The following is a 17,135-nucleotide window of genomic DNA, read 5'->3' on the forward strand; positions in this document are numbered from 1 at the left end:
TAGAGTCACAGCTCTCCCATCAACTGTGTGGTATCATCCATGCTCTTTGTGTTTAAAATGACCTCATCACAAAACATCTGTGTTTGGACGGCACGGTGGTCGAGTGGTTAAGGCTTGACACCTTGCAGATTGAATAATCCCGGTTTGAATCGACCTCCCAGCTGCAGACTTCCTGTGTGGAATTTTGCATCTTCTCATTGTGCTTACGTTGGTTTCCTCTGGGTGCCTCCCATCATTCACAAGCAAAGAAGGAAACAAAGGATGTTATCATGCATTAACTAGAGAGTCTAACAACCAATTTTATCATTTTTGATCTTTTGATCTACCAGCCTCAAAATCTCCTGGGCGGTAAAAGTATACCTGCATCTTAAAACTTTTTTTCAGCAAGCATAACTGTTAAAATAAGAGGAAAGCTGATGTTAACCACTGTGGCTCCAGTAGTGTCTGTAGTTTTAGGCCAATGCAGGTGCTGGTCAACAGGCAGCAGGGGAAACGTTAGGGAAGAAGGTGGTGGGTGATTGAATTCCTCTGCCTCAGCCTAAATAGAAACCTGTTCTGTTTAACCTTAGGCAGGCTGATACAGACCATTTTAAGGTGAGGGCTGATTGGACTCTTGTTTTGTATTGTACCAGGGTAAAAAAGAAACATATATCAAAATTGCACTTAAGTGTTTGAGCAAATGTTACTTTCTAATGTTACTTTCCAACCCTGGTTATGAACCAGTATTTTGTGTGTGTCTTCAACAATTATGGGACGTTATGCCCATGTTAAAACCCTGTTAGCCATCACCTGAGTTAATTTTACAATTAGTGTATGTGAAAATGTTTTATATGAATCAAGCAAGGAGCATGTTTGAGACACAATTTCCTCATCATCACAGCAGACAGCCTAGTGTCTCTGAGTTTGACATCTGTGACTAAAACGCTGAGTGGGTTTATTGACATTGTGGGAAAAACCAATTTAATCTAATAATGAATCAAACGCAGTGCTCAGGCAGTTACTGTCAGCATCTACATGAATGTTAAAGTCACCCACTATAATGACTTTATCTGTACTACGCACTAAATCAGATAGAAAATCAGAAAGTTCAATCAAAAACTCTTATTAAGGGACTGGAGGACGGTACACGATATAGTAATAGTGGTTTTTGAGTTTTCCGCTTATTAAGTCGTTTACTAATGGAGATTTAGAAGAGAGAGATCTGATATTTAACAATCTAGATTTAATAGTTTGCGGGTTTTGTTCTGTTAGAGCAGTAGTCATAACTTTTATTAGGTTATCATGATCAACTCCTCTCGTGGTCATTTTTAGTTTATGTAATTTAGCTGGTCGAGGAACAGACACAGTCTCTATAGGTATGTGGGAGTTGTGGGGGGGGGGGGGGGTGACGGTTGTAAGGACACTGCAGAGACATGTAGGACTTGATCTCTGCATCCTAGGCTCAACTCTGGATTGAACTCTGGAAAAATCATAAGCCCCGCCCCCTCCGTGTGTTGCACCTTTTTAGATCATCATGCTGATTGCATGCTGATGGAGCCCGGGCAGGGGCACGTGAGAGAGAGAAAAATAATTCATGGTTGCAAAAAAATAAAAAATAAAAATATTAACATGTGACTCAAGGGCCACCCTGGCGCCGGCCGCGCGCCCCGAGGAAGGGCAAAACCAAAACACATAGCAAATCAACGTGCACATTTCGCATACATGTCTCACTGATGTAAAAAAGTGTGTTCACTGCCAAGCACTGAATTATGGGTGTTGTTTTGAGAAAACAAAGCTTTGCCCTCCATTGTTGTCTGTTCATGGTGAGTACGTGTGAGAAACACATGACAGAAAAAAATGTGATGGTTGGGGGGAAAAAAAAGTTACCCAACTGATCCCGGATCAGTGAGACGTCTGCTAAATGCGCACGGTTGCTGTGTGTTTTTACGCAGGTGGGCGGGGCCATAACTGACCTAAACAAAATGTAATCTTCCCCTCTCTCTCTCTCTCTCTCTCTCTCTCTCTCTCTCTGTCTTTTGTTTTTCAACCATCAGTTTTTTGCCTCTCTCACGTAGAGTGCAGCAATTAAGTCAGTTACCAACGATTGCAATAAACAAACAAATGTAAAATTAAGTTTTAAACATTTTTTTATTTATTTTATTTCATCAAATAACTTACAAACAAGAAATGACAACCACACCACCACCAAACCCCCTCCTGACATGGCGGGGGGCAGAGTTTCTGCCCTAAGCTGGCTTCACTTATCTAATTCATTATTACCACTGCAGATACGATTCTAAAATTCAGTAGAAACCGGTCGTTTTGCTTTCGACAGATATCACTCAACTAGTGTAAATGTTTTCTGTAACTGTTCTTTTTAGCTTCCACCTAAATGTGTCTATTGCGTATACCAAGCTATTAGTATTTAGTTGTTTTAACTTATTAATAACATAACCCTTTTACATTGTTAATACAGAATTACTGCACTTAAACTATGTTATTTCCAAATGATCACTCTAACCTTGGATTGCTGAGCTGCACACTTCCATATCATTTAACTGGATGTGAAATGTTATAGTGTGATGTCTCAGATCATCCTGTAATGGATGATTTTTTTTTCTTCAGTGGATCAGAGACAAACCCGAAGTGAGATCAGATGATGGCGGTGCCTGAAGAAAAAACACGCAGTGTTTACAGTCCTGCACCGTCCACATACGGTGCTGGAAGATCTATTGTAGGTGCCGCAGTTTTTGACGCTCAATGCCACCTGCCGGCTGTAAGTGTATGTTTGATCATCTTTACCAGAAAGGAACAGCTATACTTGAATAAATTATAACAAAAGAGAATTGATTGTAAATATTACACATACAGTATATATACAATTTTTATTTCAATTCCCCTCCCCCACCAAAATAAAAGGCTAATCATGATTGCAGCCCAGAAAATCAAAGTCTTTCAGAATACATCGACATGTTTTTTTTAATTATTTTAAATAACGAAAATGATCAAGGTCTGTAAATATATATATAAAAACATTTCCTTTCAGCTCATCCTGTGAGTTTAAGTTCGCCACAGTGGATAATTTCCTCGCATGTTGATTTGGCCCAGTTTTTAAGCCGGATGCCCTTCCTGACTCAACCCTCCCCAATTGTGTACAGGGTTTGGAGCTGGCACCGCGCGAACCTCCGACCTTATGGTTGGTAGGCAGCTACTTTACCTGCTGAGCCACTGCCACCTTCAAAGTTAAAGGTTAATAAAAACTTTTTTTTTTTAATCAACTTACTTTAATTTATTTTTAACGAAGAAACATTTATGCAATAAATACTATGTTGATGAAACTTTAAAGTCAGAATGTGTCTGTGTGTAGTGTAATGATTTGAAAGCATTATCTGAAACAACTGGTGCAACAACTTGCAGATTTACATTTTTTACAACATTTGGTTATTTTGCAGGTGTTATTTTTACATCATTAATACAAAATGTAACCTTATCAATAAAACTGTAACACATTAACATTGATTAGGCCATCAGCAGTATATTAAGTGGTATTAATTAATTTACCTTTTACAGGCTGTCACGGAATTGGTAATTAGTATTTAAGCACACAGTGAATAAACAGAGCTCTAAACCGAGGCTGACAGACATGGATAAATAAATTACCTCAGCCCTAAATGGCAGAAACAGGAGTCCAAACAGGGAAAAGATGTGGAGGCTTGTTGCGCTGGAGCATGCAGCATAACAAAAAAGACTGAAGGGAAGAACTGAGGGGAAAGCCGGGTCTAAAAGGACGGGGGAGCTGGTGAAAATAATCTGGGGCTCATGACACTAATCCACTCAGCTCCGTCCAGCTTTCTTTCTCCCTGCTCTGCTGCACTCTGCCACACTCTTCCCAGCACTTCAAATTATTAATGTTATGAAATTACAATAAGTGAAGAAAAAAAACAACAACACAAATGCTACTGTACTAGTCAAGCAGACATTGGACACAGTCGTTTTGATTTGAAGGTCAGGTGTATAAAAAGCAAGCCTCTCTCCACCACTGCCATTGTTTTACATTTGCCTGCATCTCATAAGGTTTTGGCTGCCCTCAGCTTTTTTAAATTAATATTTTCCATTCATTCTACTGAATGAATATCATGCAGGGTTTAGGCAACATGATTGCGATTTAATTCAGATGGACATTGGGCGATAGTATCAGTACTACAAGTCACCACTGAGGACTAAGACAGGGCTCACATGTAACAGTTTGCATTTTACAGCATCACCACCAGAGAGCGACCTCTTCATTCCATAACTATCCGGCTGTAGCGGACCTGTGCTGCCGCTAGTGGGCCCTCGCCTGACACCAAGTCACGGGGCCTGATGTTGGAGTCTTCAAGTATGTTGAAAATAATATTTTCATACATGGAGACAACAGAATTCCTGTAAAAATGCTGGAGTCGCTAAAATCACCCACCGGCTGAGTCACCCCGTGTCTGTGGTCTATTTGTTTTCCATACAAGACACAAAACTGGATTGTTTAAAATTACTTTTTGTGTAAAGTATCTGCTCTGCCTGGCTGATGAAGCTACTGGATATGCCAGTGGGAGGACAGCTGGCTTGTGTGGCCGGGCCTGTGTTTGGAAAAATGTGACCTTATTGATTGTGCACACAGAAACTACAACATAAACTATGTCGCTGAGCCAGGGACACTGCAATCTGTTCCACACTGCTGATCTGACGTTGATGATCAGAAGTGAATTAGGCTTCAGGATTTAACAATTTCCCTGCAGGCCAAGATCCATTTGACATCACTGCTGTGGGAAAGCTTCCAACCCATTTCCAAACTTGGCTGATCGATCGTTTTTCTGGTTGTTATCTTTCAGGTGTTCATTTTAAACAAAAAGACCCACAAACCACCTGATAGCATCCACTCACTTCATCATACGGACACTACAGTAAATTTATCTTGCTGATGGACACTCAAGATCACAGCTACTGGCCGACATAACTTGAAGACATTAATAAAACCTAAATTGGCATTAATTGAGAGCAGAGTGTCCCAAAGAGTCCAGAGAGTTTTTTTTTAAATAGAAACCATTTATTGTAAATTTGATTAAAGTAAAATGTATTATTTCTCCGGGTAGTCACCACTGGATCATTGACCTCACTGGAGATATAAATACACCATTCAGGTGATTTGAAGTACCTATGGTCTGAAGGTGGGCAGTGGTGGAAGGAGTATTCCGATTCTTCATTTATAATTAGTAGTCGTACACATTATGCAAAACGGTTATTACATTTCCGATTCTTATTATTATTTTCTGCGCATCTTTTTATGCATTTTTTACACATATTTATTTGGTACAACAAGGTTGAAAATCTAAACCCTGGGTACTCGTATAAAAAATGAGTAGATGAAATTGTAAGCAGCATAAAATTGTAGCTGTAAGAGGTTGAGATCATGTAACAGTTTTATAAGCTGTTATGTAGATGAAAGATGAAAGTACACAGTCATAGTCCATTGATCATCCTTAGTGGTACACAGACCTGAGGTGATCGTCCATATGTTTGGCACAACAACTCCAACCTGACTGCATGTGACCGGGCATAATAACTACAAACACGCGTGTACTACAACATGGTTACAGTGGAAGAAGTACTCAGATCAGTTTCTTAAGTACCACAGCGTAGAAGTACTGTCCTGAATTCAAAGTAGTACTTAAATAAAAATGCTATGTTATTATTATACAGAATGGTTCACATTCACATACACGTATGATATTTTTGGATTATAATAATTGATGCATTAATGTGTTTATAACGTTAAAGTTGCAGCTGGTTACAATGGAGCCCATTTAGGTATTGACAGGGCCTTTTCTAGCTTTGTGGGAGCGAAATGCAGGATGATCTTTGGACGCTCTCAGTTTGGCAAATCAGATGATCCATGAAGATGTCACAATCCAATAAACGAGCAAAACAGGCTTCAGTCATGATAACCTCTCATATTAAAAATGAAATATCTCATGTTGAGCCACTCAAGCAAGTTTTCTGTCTGTTTTCTGTCCCATTAGGATAATTTCTTTTCTTTTTTTTGTTTATTTGTATGTTTTATTGAACCAAGAACAAATACAAACACAGAATAGCAGGGGGCTTAACAATAATATAATATAAGGGTACAGACAGGTAATGTAAATACAATTATATCATTACATCATATCACAGAGACATAGTTTTTTTAAAGCCTTGTTGCTTTCAAAATATCTTCTAATGTCAAATTTACGCTTCCTATCTTCAGTCATTGCTGCTCTGCACATATAAGCCAAAAAGCTGCAACTTTGTCTGTGTCTTTAGAAAAGCACTGATCTGAGGACTTGTCATCCAACTTTCAATTTGCACCAAAACATGGAGCCAAATAAACAAATTAATGGGAAAGCTGAATAATAACAACTATCCGTCCATTATCTGTAACCCCTCATCCTGTTCAGACAAAGACACAGCACAAAGAGTCATACACAGACAGACAATCCTTCACAGCTATGGGGGATTTAGAGTCACCAATCAACCTACTAACATGCGGGTTTGGGGATTGTGGGAGTAAACCCATAAATGCTTGGGGAGGACATGCAAACTCACACACAGAAGGCCCATAGCCAGCCAGTTGTCTATCAGAATTAATTCAGAAAGCATTTTTTGTTACAGGATCCTGGCTGCAGAAATGTTGCTGACAGCTTGATGATAAGGATCAGAGCTTGATCTTCTTTAGCTGTAAACAGAACTGTTTTTTTTTTTTTTTTTTTTTTGGGTCACGTGCAGCTGCTCCAAACTGGAGAACGAGGATGATGCCTGTCCTGCTGTCCATGGGCTCTTGTAATCAGCAGTCCTTTAGTTTCATGTGAAGACCAGACTCTATTAGTATTACTAATGCTGCAGAGATGAAGTGGCTGGGGATTTTCTCCCCTTTGTCACTGTTGTCATGTTCTGTATTTTATGATATGTTTGTAGTTAAGGCATCTGAAACTCGCTCTTACCAACAGACCAGTTTGAACCAGCTCTCACTACCACACTAAGCATTTTTAACCTCCCTGAGCTCACAGAAGCAGCTGATAGACTTCCTCTTAATCTGTCTACTTTCATGACCGCTTAGCACCAATGCATTCACGAGATGACTTTGATTATTGGATCCTCTCTGCTTCGAACTGAAACCGTCTGGCAGGAAGAATCTCTCAAAGCCTTTCCCAGCCTTTCAGCCAGTATCACTCAAGTCTAATAAATGTCCACCGATGGTTATTAATAGGTGCTTTATTTTCCATAAGTGATCATTTCCTGTGTGTCTCAGCAGCAGCTGAGTGAAGCTGTTGTGAAAGTGAAAGTGTCTCAGTCTGTCCCTCCTTTGTTGTATGGGGAGAGAGAAGTGTTGATGAATTTAAAACAAAAAAAAAAAGGAACGATTTCACATCATCTGGAGAATTATTTGAAGTCACATGGTTTTAGCCTCGGCACTACAAAGTCATACAAGTAGCACAAAAGAAAATTAGAAGCCCTTACGCAAGTTTTCTAAACAATTCACTTGAGGTGGTTCCTTTTGGGAAATCGCAGCTGCACCGGTGCATTATGAGTAAGGAATGTGCAGGACATGAAACCGTTCACTTAACGAGGAAGTTGTATAGCCCAGAAAATGTTAAAGATTCCTATAGGTTTCCTCAGCATATTTTAATCACATTTTAAACATTCAAAAAAGTGCGTAGAACATCTTGAGCACATGCAATGAAATAGAATTGACATTTCACACTGTCAGTCTCACTCATAAAGTATCGTGGAATCACGAGAATTTATTTTTCAATACTTACCTCTTCTGTACAAACAGATTAATAACGGAGGGAATATCAGACATATTATTATTAAATAGATAGAAATGTGACACAAAATACATGTAAATGTTCATTTGGCTTTGGACATCGTAGTTTAGACTTAGGACCACACGACCACAGGGACAATTCTGCCTACTGAGAGAAACAATATGGTGCTAAGGACTCAAAGCTAAAGAAGAAAACATTTACTAAAAAATACTAGTAAATTTACTAAATAAGTATATAAAGTTATTCCTAAAAGCCACCAAATTTGCCAATAAAAAAAAATAATAATAAGTCACTCAATTTCCAAACATCCAAAATTATTTCAGTAGAGTCTAACAAGAAAAATAAATAAAACCTGAAATGATGATTTCCCCTTAAAATGTCCAGTTTCAAACCCATTTTCAAGGGTGTATCCTCTCTGAGGACATGTTCATTAATTTCGTTTTTCTCTCTGATTTGACTTTATTTGACAAATAATGTCCTACACATCCACGTCAGATCACACTGTGACCTCATCCAGTTTACTCAGCAGAGCAAGAGTCTCCCTAGAGACCAGCTCTGCCTACATTATAACAGGATATCACAGTCAAATGCACTGAGTCACTGATTGTTTGTTGCACCAGTTACTCAAGCATAACGTAGTGATAACGCCTCTGTCATTCTCCCTCTTCCCACTGACTTTCTTGTTCCCCTCTCAATTGAAACAGTTGATTATGCAACTGAGCTTTTAGATAAAAGGTCAGGGATTTTTTAAGGTAGACTTGACTAATATCTACCCTCTGTCTCAGAACGGGACACTTAATCACTAAAGGTTTTCCCGATTTCCACAGTGTCCCTGAATATTTCTACCCAGAACGCGACTAAAGTGTAAGAAATGAGGGGCCATGTGTTTATAGCCCTCGTTCTTTTTAAAAAAAACATCTACTAACATTTATCCTCAAGAGCTTTAAAACGTGCAGACTCCAATTAGATTTTGTAGTCGCTAAAGTTTCATAAGAGTCTCAGGCAAACTGTGAAGTGCATTTGTTTTCCGTAAATCGAAGGTCGAAGGTCGAAACACCCGTGGACGCTGTAGAATGCAGGAAAACTTTCAGCAACCGAGAGTCTCAGTCAGATGTATAATCAGCGTTCACGTTTTTATTAAGACCAGCTTAAACAACAGCAAACTATTTCTTTAAGCTGTCAGCAGCAGTGTATCCAGTGCTGTTTCACTGGGGAGTGAAATACGGTGAACTTTACTGAAATTAAGGTATTTGTGGCATTTGTGTTGTGTTTTTTTATCTACAGTGTATCTTTGTGGGCTTTATACATCCAACTCACATCAGCAAATTTCGCTCTAAACTAAAACTACGGTTGCCCTAAAGGAAAAGTCAGGAGATCTGTCTAACATATCTGTTCTAAATATTCCATAGCTATTCAATTCTCTGGTGACTGTGAAGGCCAAAGCATAAAATTTACATCATTTTATTCAACTGTGAAACCTTGTGCCCTGTCACTTTCTCCAATCATTTGTGAAGGTTTTCCTTTAAGCATTGCTTCACCTGTTATGTTGCATCATGGGCAGCATCAGTGTTTGCAACAACAACCATCCTGTAGAACTAGTCACCTTAATATGTTCCTCCTGATGCAGAGGAGTCTGCAGGCAGCAGGGAGCTTCACATGGACAGATGTACTGTTGGTTTGGCCTTAGCCCCCCGTGGTGAAGCCAGCTGTGAACCGAGTTCGGTGTAACAGTGCCTTGCATCTCCTGTCAGCTCAGCGCTAGGTCATTTAATGTGCAAGCGCAGGTCATTCAGTCAGGAGGAAGGTAGGACAACTCAGAGGAAAGCGGAAACATTAACTTCGCTTTGTTTTGCAGCTGTTATCACCCATTCCATTGTGGCTGTGATGCTGCTCAGCCTTGCAGCTTGTTCCACTCCTCCACCCAACCTCAATTAAAAAAAATAAAACATTTCTTAGAAGCCTTTACGCAGGTTTTCTAAACAATTCTCTTGAGGTGGCGCCTTTTTGGGAAATCACAAATGGACCTGTGCATTATGAGCGAGGAGTGAGCAAGTCATTAAAACAAATCACGTAACGAGGACGTTGTATAGCTCTTTACACCGCTTCTCTTTCACACACCCACACCGATGGGGGAGCAACTAAGTTGGGGTGTGACCAGTACGACCACGGTCGCCCCTCATGATGCATAGGTATAGCTCATGCATTGTTTTTAATTAGGTGGGAGTTTGAACTGGTCTGGCAGCTACATTGTAGAAAGGGCACGGTGGGTTTATAGTCTGACTGCAATGTGCACTACAAGTGCAATGCGGCACATTCTGCTCTTTTCTGGGAAATCCATCGCTAATTATCATCTTGTACCTTTTCGACCTCTTACTTACCATCAACAGTTCAGTTTTTATTGCTTCAACCGGACCCCCTGCTTGCACGGTCGACATACAGCAACAGTAAACTCTCATTGCTGGTTTTCGGTGACTCAGAGTCCACCTGTGCCCACGGGCTTTCAGACAGAACACACCACAACACCAGATGAGTTTAATGAGCGTTTTCCCACCGACAACCATCCTTCTGAAATCTTCCAGAACAACCTTTTCTCCTTGTTTGCTGCCTCCTTTGTGAAGACCCCCACTGCCTCCCATGTCCTTTTCCCTTTTTGTGCTCGTGTTACATAAGCAGCCACTTACTAAACAGACAAGCTGGGTGTTTGCTGCCAGCAATGTATTCCAGTAAAATCCTGCTTACAGACACAGTATAAACACGGGCCTGAATACAGACATGCATTATCTTAGGGTAACCACAAAGCCCGTGGGGATTTATTAATCATCATGATGCCCGTAAGATGCCACAGGTCACTTAATCAAGTTCACCACTACCGTTTTCTTTTCTTCACTACTGATAATTTCAGAAATGAAAGCAGTATTCAAAGGAGATCAGACCATATCACTGTTTTTATGGTTGATTAATAGTGAATTATCGATTGGAACAACACAAACACCAAAACTGAGGTATTATCCAAGATGGGGCTCGTTCCTATTGAAGAACAATAAACATTTTAAATCCTGGGATCAGTCTTTGAATGTCTCAGCATTTCAGAGGAATTGAGTGTGTACACGTCAATGTGTCTCCCTACGTCACCTACTGTTTCAACAAGCACCACTGATTTGTTTACACCTTTAACTTTGACCTCATTTCTACATAAATCACACATCTACACGAAGTGAGTTGGATTAAATTGTAATTGTACCAAACACATGGAGTTAGAATAATTTGAGTTTTGACGATATACTTGTGAAGACTGACACCACGTTGACGTCTGTCTGACAAGTTGGACACTACAGCTGATTAGTTTAGTTTAGCACACAGACTCAGGGAACCAGCTACTGAAGCTTTTTCCATGGATACACCTTTACTCATTTAAACAATACATTCTTAAACCAAACCAATGACCCAGTTCTTCCATAAATGTGACCCAAAATGGGGAATTTCTTACTTCTCTTTGTGACCTGTCATTACATTAGACAGTACATTAGACAGTACATTAGACACAATGTCTGTAACAACATTGTAGCATTTCATCCTTCTGGATTTATCTTTTAACATTAATCTATTTATTTCTGCCACCTTGATTAATATATTTGTAATCTTTTGAACAAATATTGTTGTGAGTTGTGTTACACTCTGGACCCAGAGGACCAACATTTCACTCTGATGCATGTCTGTGGATATTGGACAACAAAGCTTTTTGAATTGCGAATCTCGTCAACTAAATTTAAAAAAATAATGTCGAGCTATTGATTTGTTCACAAATCTGGGATTTTCAAGGTTTTGTGACTGAGGGTACATTTTTGTAACTTAAGACACCTGTTCTGGGCTTTAATTGATGAATTATTCTTCAGGGAAGTTTCAGAGAATAGCTGAAGCCTGTCTCACCTGTCTCACCTGTCATAGGGTAAATCCTGCACAGGTCTCCAGTGTATTTCAGGGCCAACAAAGAGAGACATTCACAGACAGACAACCATTCACACTCACATTCACACCTACGGGCAATTTAACAACTTCACCATCATGCCGCCCGATTATTATTGATATAGTTAAATATATCAGGAAATGTTCTTAATTTTTAGTTTAAAAAAATATTTTTTATGTGCCACCCTAGTGTCCCAGTCTGTCTAAAACCCTTTTATTTCTGGCCTGAGTTGTACAACTACTATAAAAGATGAAGAGGATGGGAACACAGTGGATTTTGTCTGCACAGAATGAAAACTGATTGAAGTACTTTTCAGCCTCAAGCTTCTGAGATTCTGCAAGTGTCAGCATGCTGGCTCCTTCTCCATGAGCAGCCTTATCTGTGGCCTGGCCTCTATTTTAGGGCCTTTTGGGAGAGTGATTATGCACGATGAGCCAAAGTGGGATGCTAAAAAAAAAACTCTGGGGAAGGAGTTTTATCTTTAAGAAAGATAGGAGGAAGTAAAACAACTGTCTCCTGAGAATCCCACCCCACAAGAAAAAAGATGACAGATCTTTGACCCCAGTTAAATTTAGTGTCTATGTTGTTATGATAAAGCCTCAATGCTCAGTGTGGACAGGAGAACAGGGTCAACAGCTCAAGGCTCCAGTTTCCGTCTATCCACTGAAATCTCATTGTGCGCCGCTTGTCTCCAAGCGTCTCGGGAATAACTTTAGGGGTCATAATTATGCTGTTTCCACAAGCCGACAGTGAAGTGCAGTGACATTCTCTGGCTCCAGTCATAACTGTCATGCCAGCTTGAGAAAAGATTTCCTGTGGCGACACATTGTTCAGTCAGAGCTGTGGGCCAGAGCAGTCAGCGAGGGTCTGGGTATTGTTTTACTTTAAACTCAGCAAGGATATTTGCTTTATTTTTCAACTCAGCACACAAAGTCAATGCCACATGCCGGGCATACCACGCATGAACTTCAATCTACAGAACACACTTCCTGAGTCCTAATGGCTGTTTCCTTTGGCTTCCATATAAGGAACCAGCCTGTGTCTGCACTTGTACAGGGGACATTTATGGGCAAATACAAGTTGTTGTTGTTCATGTTTTTTTTGTTTTTTTGTTTTTTTAGAAAACTATGAGACTGACACTTGCTGTTGTTATAAAGAGAGCTGTGTCTCAAGGGGAAATGACTTGTAGCCTTATCAGCTGAGATCAGACGGCTGCAGGGTCTGCGAGTCAACCCCACTTGTAAACACAACTCTATTCAAAGGCCAAAATGTAAGCTAAATATTTTTAGCACTGTTAACTGGAAACGGAGGATATAATCTTCTGTAGCCATTTTTGGAACCACGAAAAACACATTTTTAGCAAATTACACTGAGTTTTGCTTCTACAAATAATGTTTAAAGGGTTGTTTGAGACCATTTTTAACTTAAGATGCCTTCTAGAGAACAGACTCACAACTGTATTTATCTTACTCCTGTTTTCTAAACAGCCTCATCTACTCACAGCAAAAACACGTGAGAAATAACAAGTGATTCAGATGAGCCGAGATGTCAGGTTACATCCCTCCATGACGTTTGTGTAACAGATAGCGTATACAGTACATAATCATACTTAATAGTGTATATTAATTTTTCGCTGGAGTTGATTGCGAAAATGACTGCATATATGTACACGATATGTACACTGTGGTACTTGGTATTTGAGTATTTTAAATTGTATCAAAGGTCATAAAGTGCAGAGTTGATATAATAGTCAGTAGGAGCCCCAAAATGACAAACTACAATACTAAGCAGATGTTTGCATATTTAAGTACCAACAACAGCAATAATAAACCTTTAAAATAGATCCAAATATCTTGCTTGGAAATATTGTCTTTTGTGAAGTATTTTAAATGGGCTGCATAAGTTCGAAGGAAACGGTTCCTTAAAAATGAAAAAAAAAAGCTAAACATTGTCCGATGAATCCAGTAATGCAAACATATTATCCGTAATATACATTATCAGAGTGGCCATTAAATCTAACACACATTTTTGCAGCATCCGTGCGTATTTGGAGAGCTGCAGCTGTGCTGCGCTCCGAGAGGCGGCGCCTCTTCCTGCTTTACGACTGCTGATGTCACTGCTGGGAACGTGTCCCTGCAGGGGGAAACCTCCCACATCAGCTCTATAAATACGCACAGGCTCAGTTGTCCTGCACTCACTCAATCGCTCAAGCCTAAAGCCGCTCCGGCGAAATTGTGCGCACCTAACAACTCATCCTCAGCCGAGTTGGAGGGCCACACTTGGAGCAGACAAACACGAGGCATCCACTACAGAAACGAAGGGCCAAGATGTCGAGCTACCTTTCCTCCGAGTGCCGCCGGGTCAGTCCATCCGTCCACGGCAACAGGTTTGACACGGCGCACCGCAAGAAGGCCGTGGCGAACATTTTCGAGAACGTCAACCAGGACGCGCTGATGAGACTCTTCCAGAAAACGGGCGATATGAAGGCGGAGGAGAGAGTGAGGAGCATATACTGCTTCACCCAGGACCCAGAGGAGACGGCCCGGGCCCTGATGGCTCTGAAGCAGCGAAAGAAGGACAAGTTCCTCCAGATCTTGGGCATGGTCCGGCAGCTGCTTAACGTGCGCTGACTCTGTCTCACCAGTCTTTCCCCGTCTGTGTCTCTATGCCGGCTGATTTGTGAGCCGGGACACTCCCAATGTGACTGGGTTGGAGCAGGTGCGACTCACCTGTAGTGTGGATTGGAGAACGTGAAGCCTGCCGCCTGGAGGGAATCTTGCAGCAGCTGTCGTCTCATGGACAGAGTGTTAGCAGACAGTCCTGCCCGGACAAACGGTGATGAAATTACTGGGAATATGAAGGACAAACATTGTCTCCGCCCTGAGACTTGAATTCATCGATGCATCCCTGTGGATGCGTGACTGTGAAGAAGCACCTTGTACAGGTGCAGGGTGCAAACTGGTGTGTTGATGCTGGTGGTCAGCCGCAATATGAGACTTTACAGTGCCTGTCAATATGTGTCCTGTCCTGAACACATGCCTTGTCTCTCAGCTTCACTTTGTTATATGAACACTACTCACTGGTGATGACTAATGTGTTGCTGTCACAAAAATGTAGCACAATTTGCTTTTATTATGTCATTTTAATAAATTATTGCATTTTATACAAACATTGAAGCACTGTTTATCATTCTTTTTACATAGGTTGGGCACTAATGCTGTAACAGGTCTTCACATCATGCATGAGCTTAATGCATCTAGTTAGGAGCTTAATTCCAAATGCTGGCAGCTCAGGCTTAATTCTGTGTTTATATTGCCTTCAATTCTGGGGGATATAAAATACTACAGCATTGCAGCAGTGTTGATGTGAGGATTAGTGAGGACTCATAGCATTAGGGCAGCCTGCTAAAAGAGTAAACCGTCAAGTATTATAATTCTATAAAAAAAATGTCATCATCCAGGATCAGATGACCCAACAAGAATTATTTTCTTACAGTGTAAAAAACATCTTAGCCATCTGCTGTCCAGCGGTTGTGATCTTATAATCCGGGAAACCCCTCAGATCATAATAGGAGTAGCTGGACAGGCTGACATCACAGAGTAGTGCGGCTAATATGTTAAGCAATGTGTGATGAGGTTAATGTTTCATTCTCAGTGAAACAAGAAGTACACGATGAGCTCATTCTGTCTGTGCCTTTCTTCATTCTGATGCAACGGAGGACATTTGAGGATAACAAAGTAAATCATGATTTAAGATTTAAGACAACTTAATTGATCCCATAGGAAAATTGTGTTGCCTTGTTACAGCTGTTCTCCATGTGAAAGTAGAAAGAAAGGAAAAGAACATCCACCAAACCAAGAAAAAAAAAAAAACAGATGCAAACTACTTTTCAATATGTAAGAAAAAGCCCAGCTAGAGGAGCAAAAATGAATGAAATAATAATACAGAGAGGGATGAGTTGAACAGTTTAATGGCCACTGGGAGAAAGGATCTCCTGTGTTGTTCTGTGGACAACTTGACTGTGATCGGTCTCTGGCTGAAAGTGCTCCTCTGTGCAGTGGAGGGGATGGGAGGGATTGTCCATGATTGAGAAGAGTTTGGACCAGCTTCTTCCCCAGAACAGAGCCAGCACTCCTAAGGGGCTGCTTTTGAACCAGGGGTTTGTACTCCAGGTAGGAGGTGGATCAGGTTGTGTTTGGAACAGCTCGGCGGTGGAGGGGGGGGGGGAGAACTGTAGGCTACAGAAGAACTGTAGGCCTCTTTAACATTAGAGTACATCAAATGTCTTGTGTTGTCCCCCCTGGTGTGACAAATCCACATACTGTGTGAAGGTGGGGAGGGTCTTGGAGAGGGTTGCATGACTAAAGTTACCTGAGATCATGAAGAGGGTGTCAGGATGTCGGGTCTGGGGTCGAGCTGCGATCGGGTGTATGACGTCACATACGACGTCTGAGGAGGCAGAGGGAGTGATATAGTTGCAATCAATATGGCATCTAAGAACTCTGGGCATATAGGATGGACAGAGGACCACCGGCAACAGTTCAATGTCCCGGCAACAGACTCTCTTTGTTTCACAGTAACATGACCAGTGTGGCACCACCTGTTGTTGATGTACACAACCAGGCCCCCTCCTTTCCGCTTTCCCCTCTCCTCCGATCCGCACGCACTGCACTGAAGCCGTCAATACTGATGCATTTGACGGGCACACTGTCCTGCGGCCATGTCCCTGTGAAACACATTAGTCGACACTCTCCAGAGATATTTCCCTTTCTCCACATCAACCCAAGAGAGAATGTGCTTAACTTTCACTGGGTTTCAGACCGGCGTGAACCAGTTTGGCTCAGGTCGGCCTGTGAGGGTGTGCTTTGTATTTGCATTGGTGTCAGTTTAATCATCCCGGCTCTATAAGATAAGAGCCTGTCTACAGTACTTACAGTATTACAGTGCAGACAGGTGGAGACACCTCTTCATTGCTCTCAGATTCTTTACCTTGCAATAAAGGATGAATTACTTGCTGATTACTAATGTGGATCCATCTCACTTCACACTGTGCCAGTATTTTACAGTATTTCATCACACTTAGCTACAGACACACAGATCACTTGAGTGGATTCCGGCTAATCTGCTTGCTTTCATAGTCCTTCTGCTGGCTCAGACCGGTTCCCTGGGCGGTTGTGGATGACGTTATCTGAGTGTAGGCGCTTCTCGCATGTGCAGGGGGATGTGGGAAGCTCAGGTTACCCTAAGGTGCCGAGCTCTCAGGTGAAGAATCCCGTGTGACTAGTAAAAGGAGTGGCCTGTGTGCTCTTGCCACATATGAATTACCCAATGTCGCAGGCAGCATTGCAATTCAC

The 17,135-nt window shown here is 41.2% G+C and overlaps 1 protein-coding gene across 1 annotated transcript; it reads left to right on the forward strand.

Annotated features, from left to right (window-relative positions):
- Positions 1-13,961: 13,961 nt before the first annotated feature.
- tcima (transcriptional and immune response regulator a) lies at positions 13,962-14,952 on the forward strand. The gene has a single exon (XM_067521945.1). The coding sequence runs from the start codon at positions 14,109-14,111 to the stop codon at positions 14,409-14,411; it is 303 nt and encodes a 100-aa protein (XP_067378046.1). The 5' UTR covers positions 13,962-14,108; the 3' UTR covers positions 14,412-14,952.
- Positions 14,953-17,135: the final 2,183 nt, after the last annotated feature.

Source organism: Channa argus, chromosome 11 (assembly GCF_033026475.1).
Source record: "Channa argus isolate prfri chromosome 11, Channa argus male v1.0, whole genome shotgun sequence".
Lineage (NCBI taxonomy): Eukaryota > Metazoa > Chordata > Actinopteri > Anabantiformes > Channidae > Channa > Channa argus.

What these genes read in the sequence shown, in the direction of transcription:
- tcima (XM_067521945.1), top strand. Translation starts at nt 14,109, where the DNA reads ATGTCGAGCTACCTTTCCTCCGAGTGCCGCCGGGTCAGTCCATCCGTC.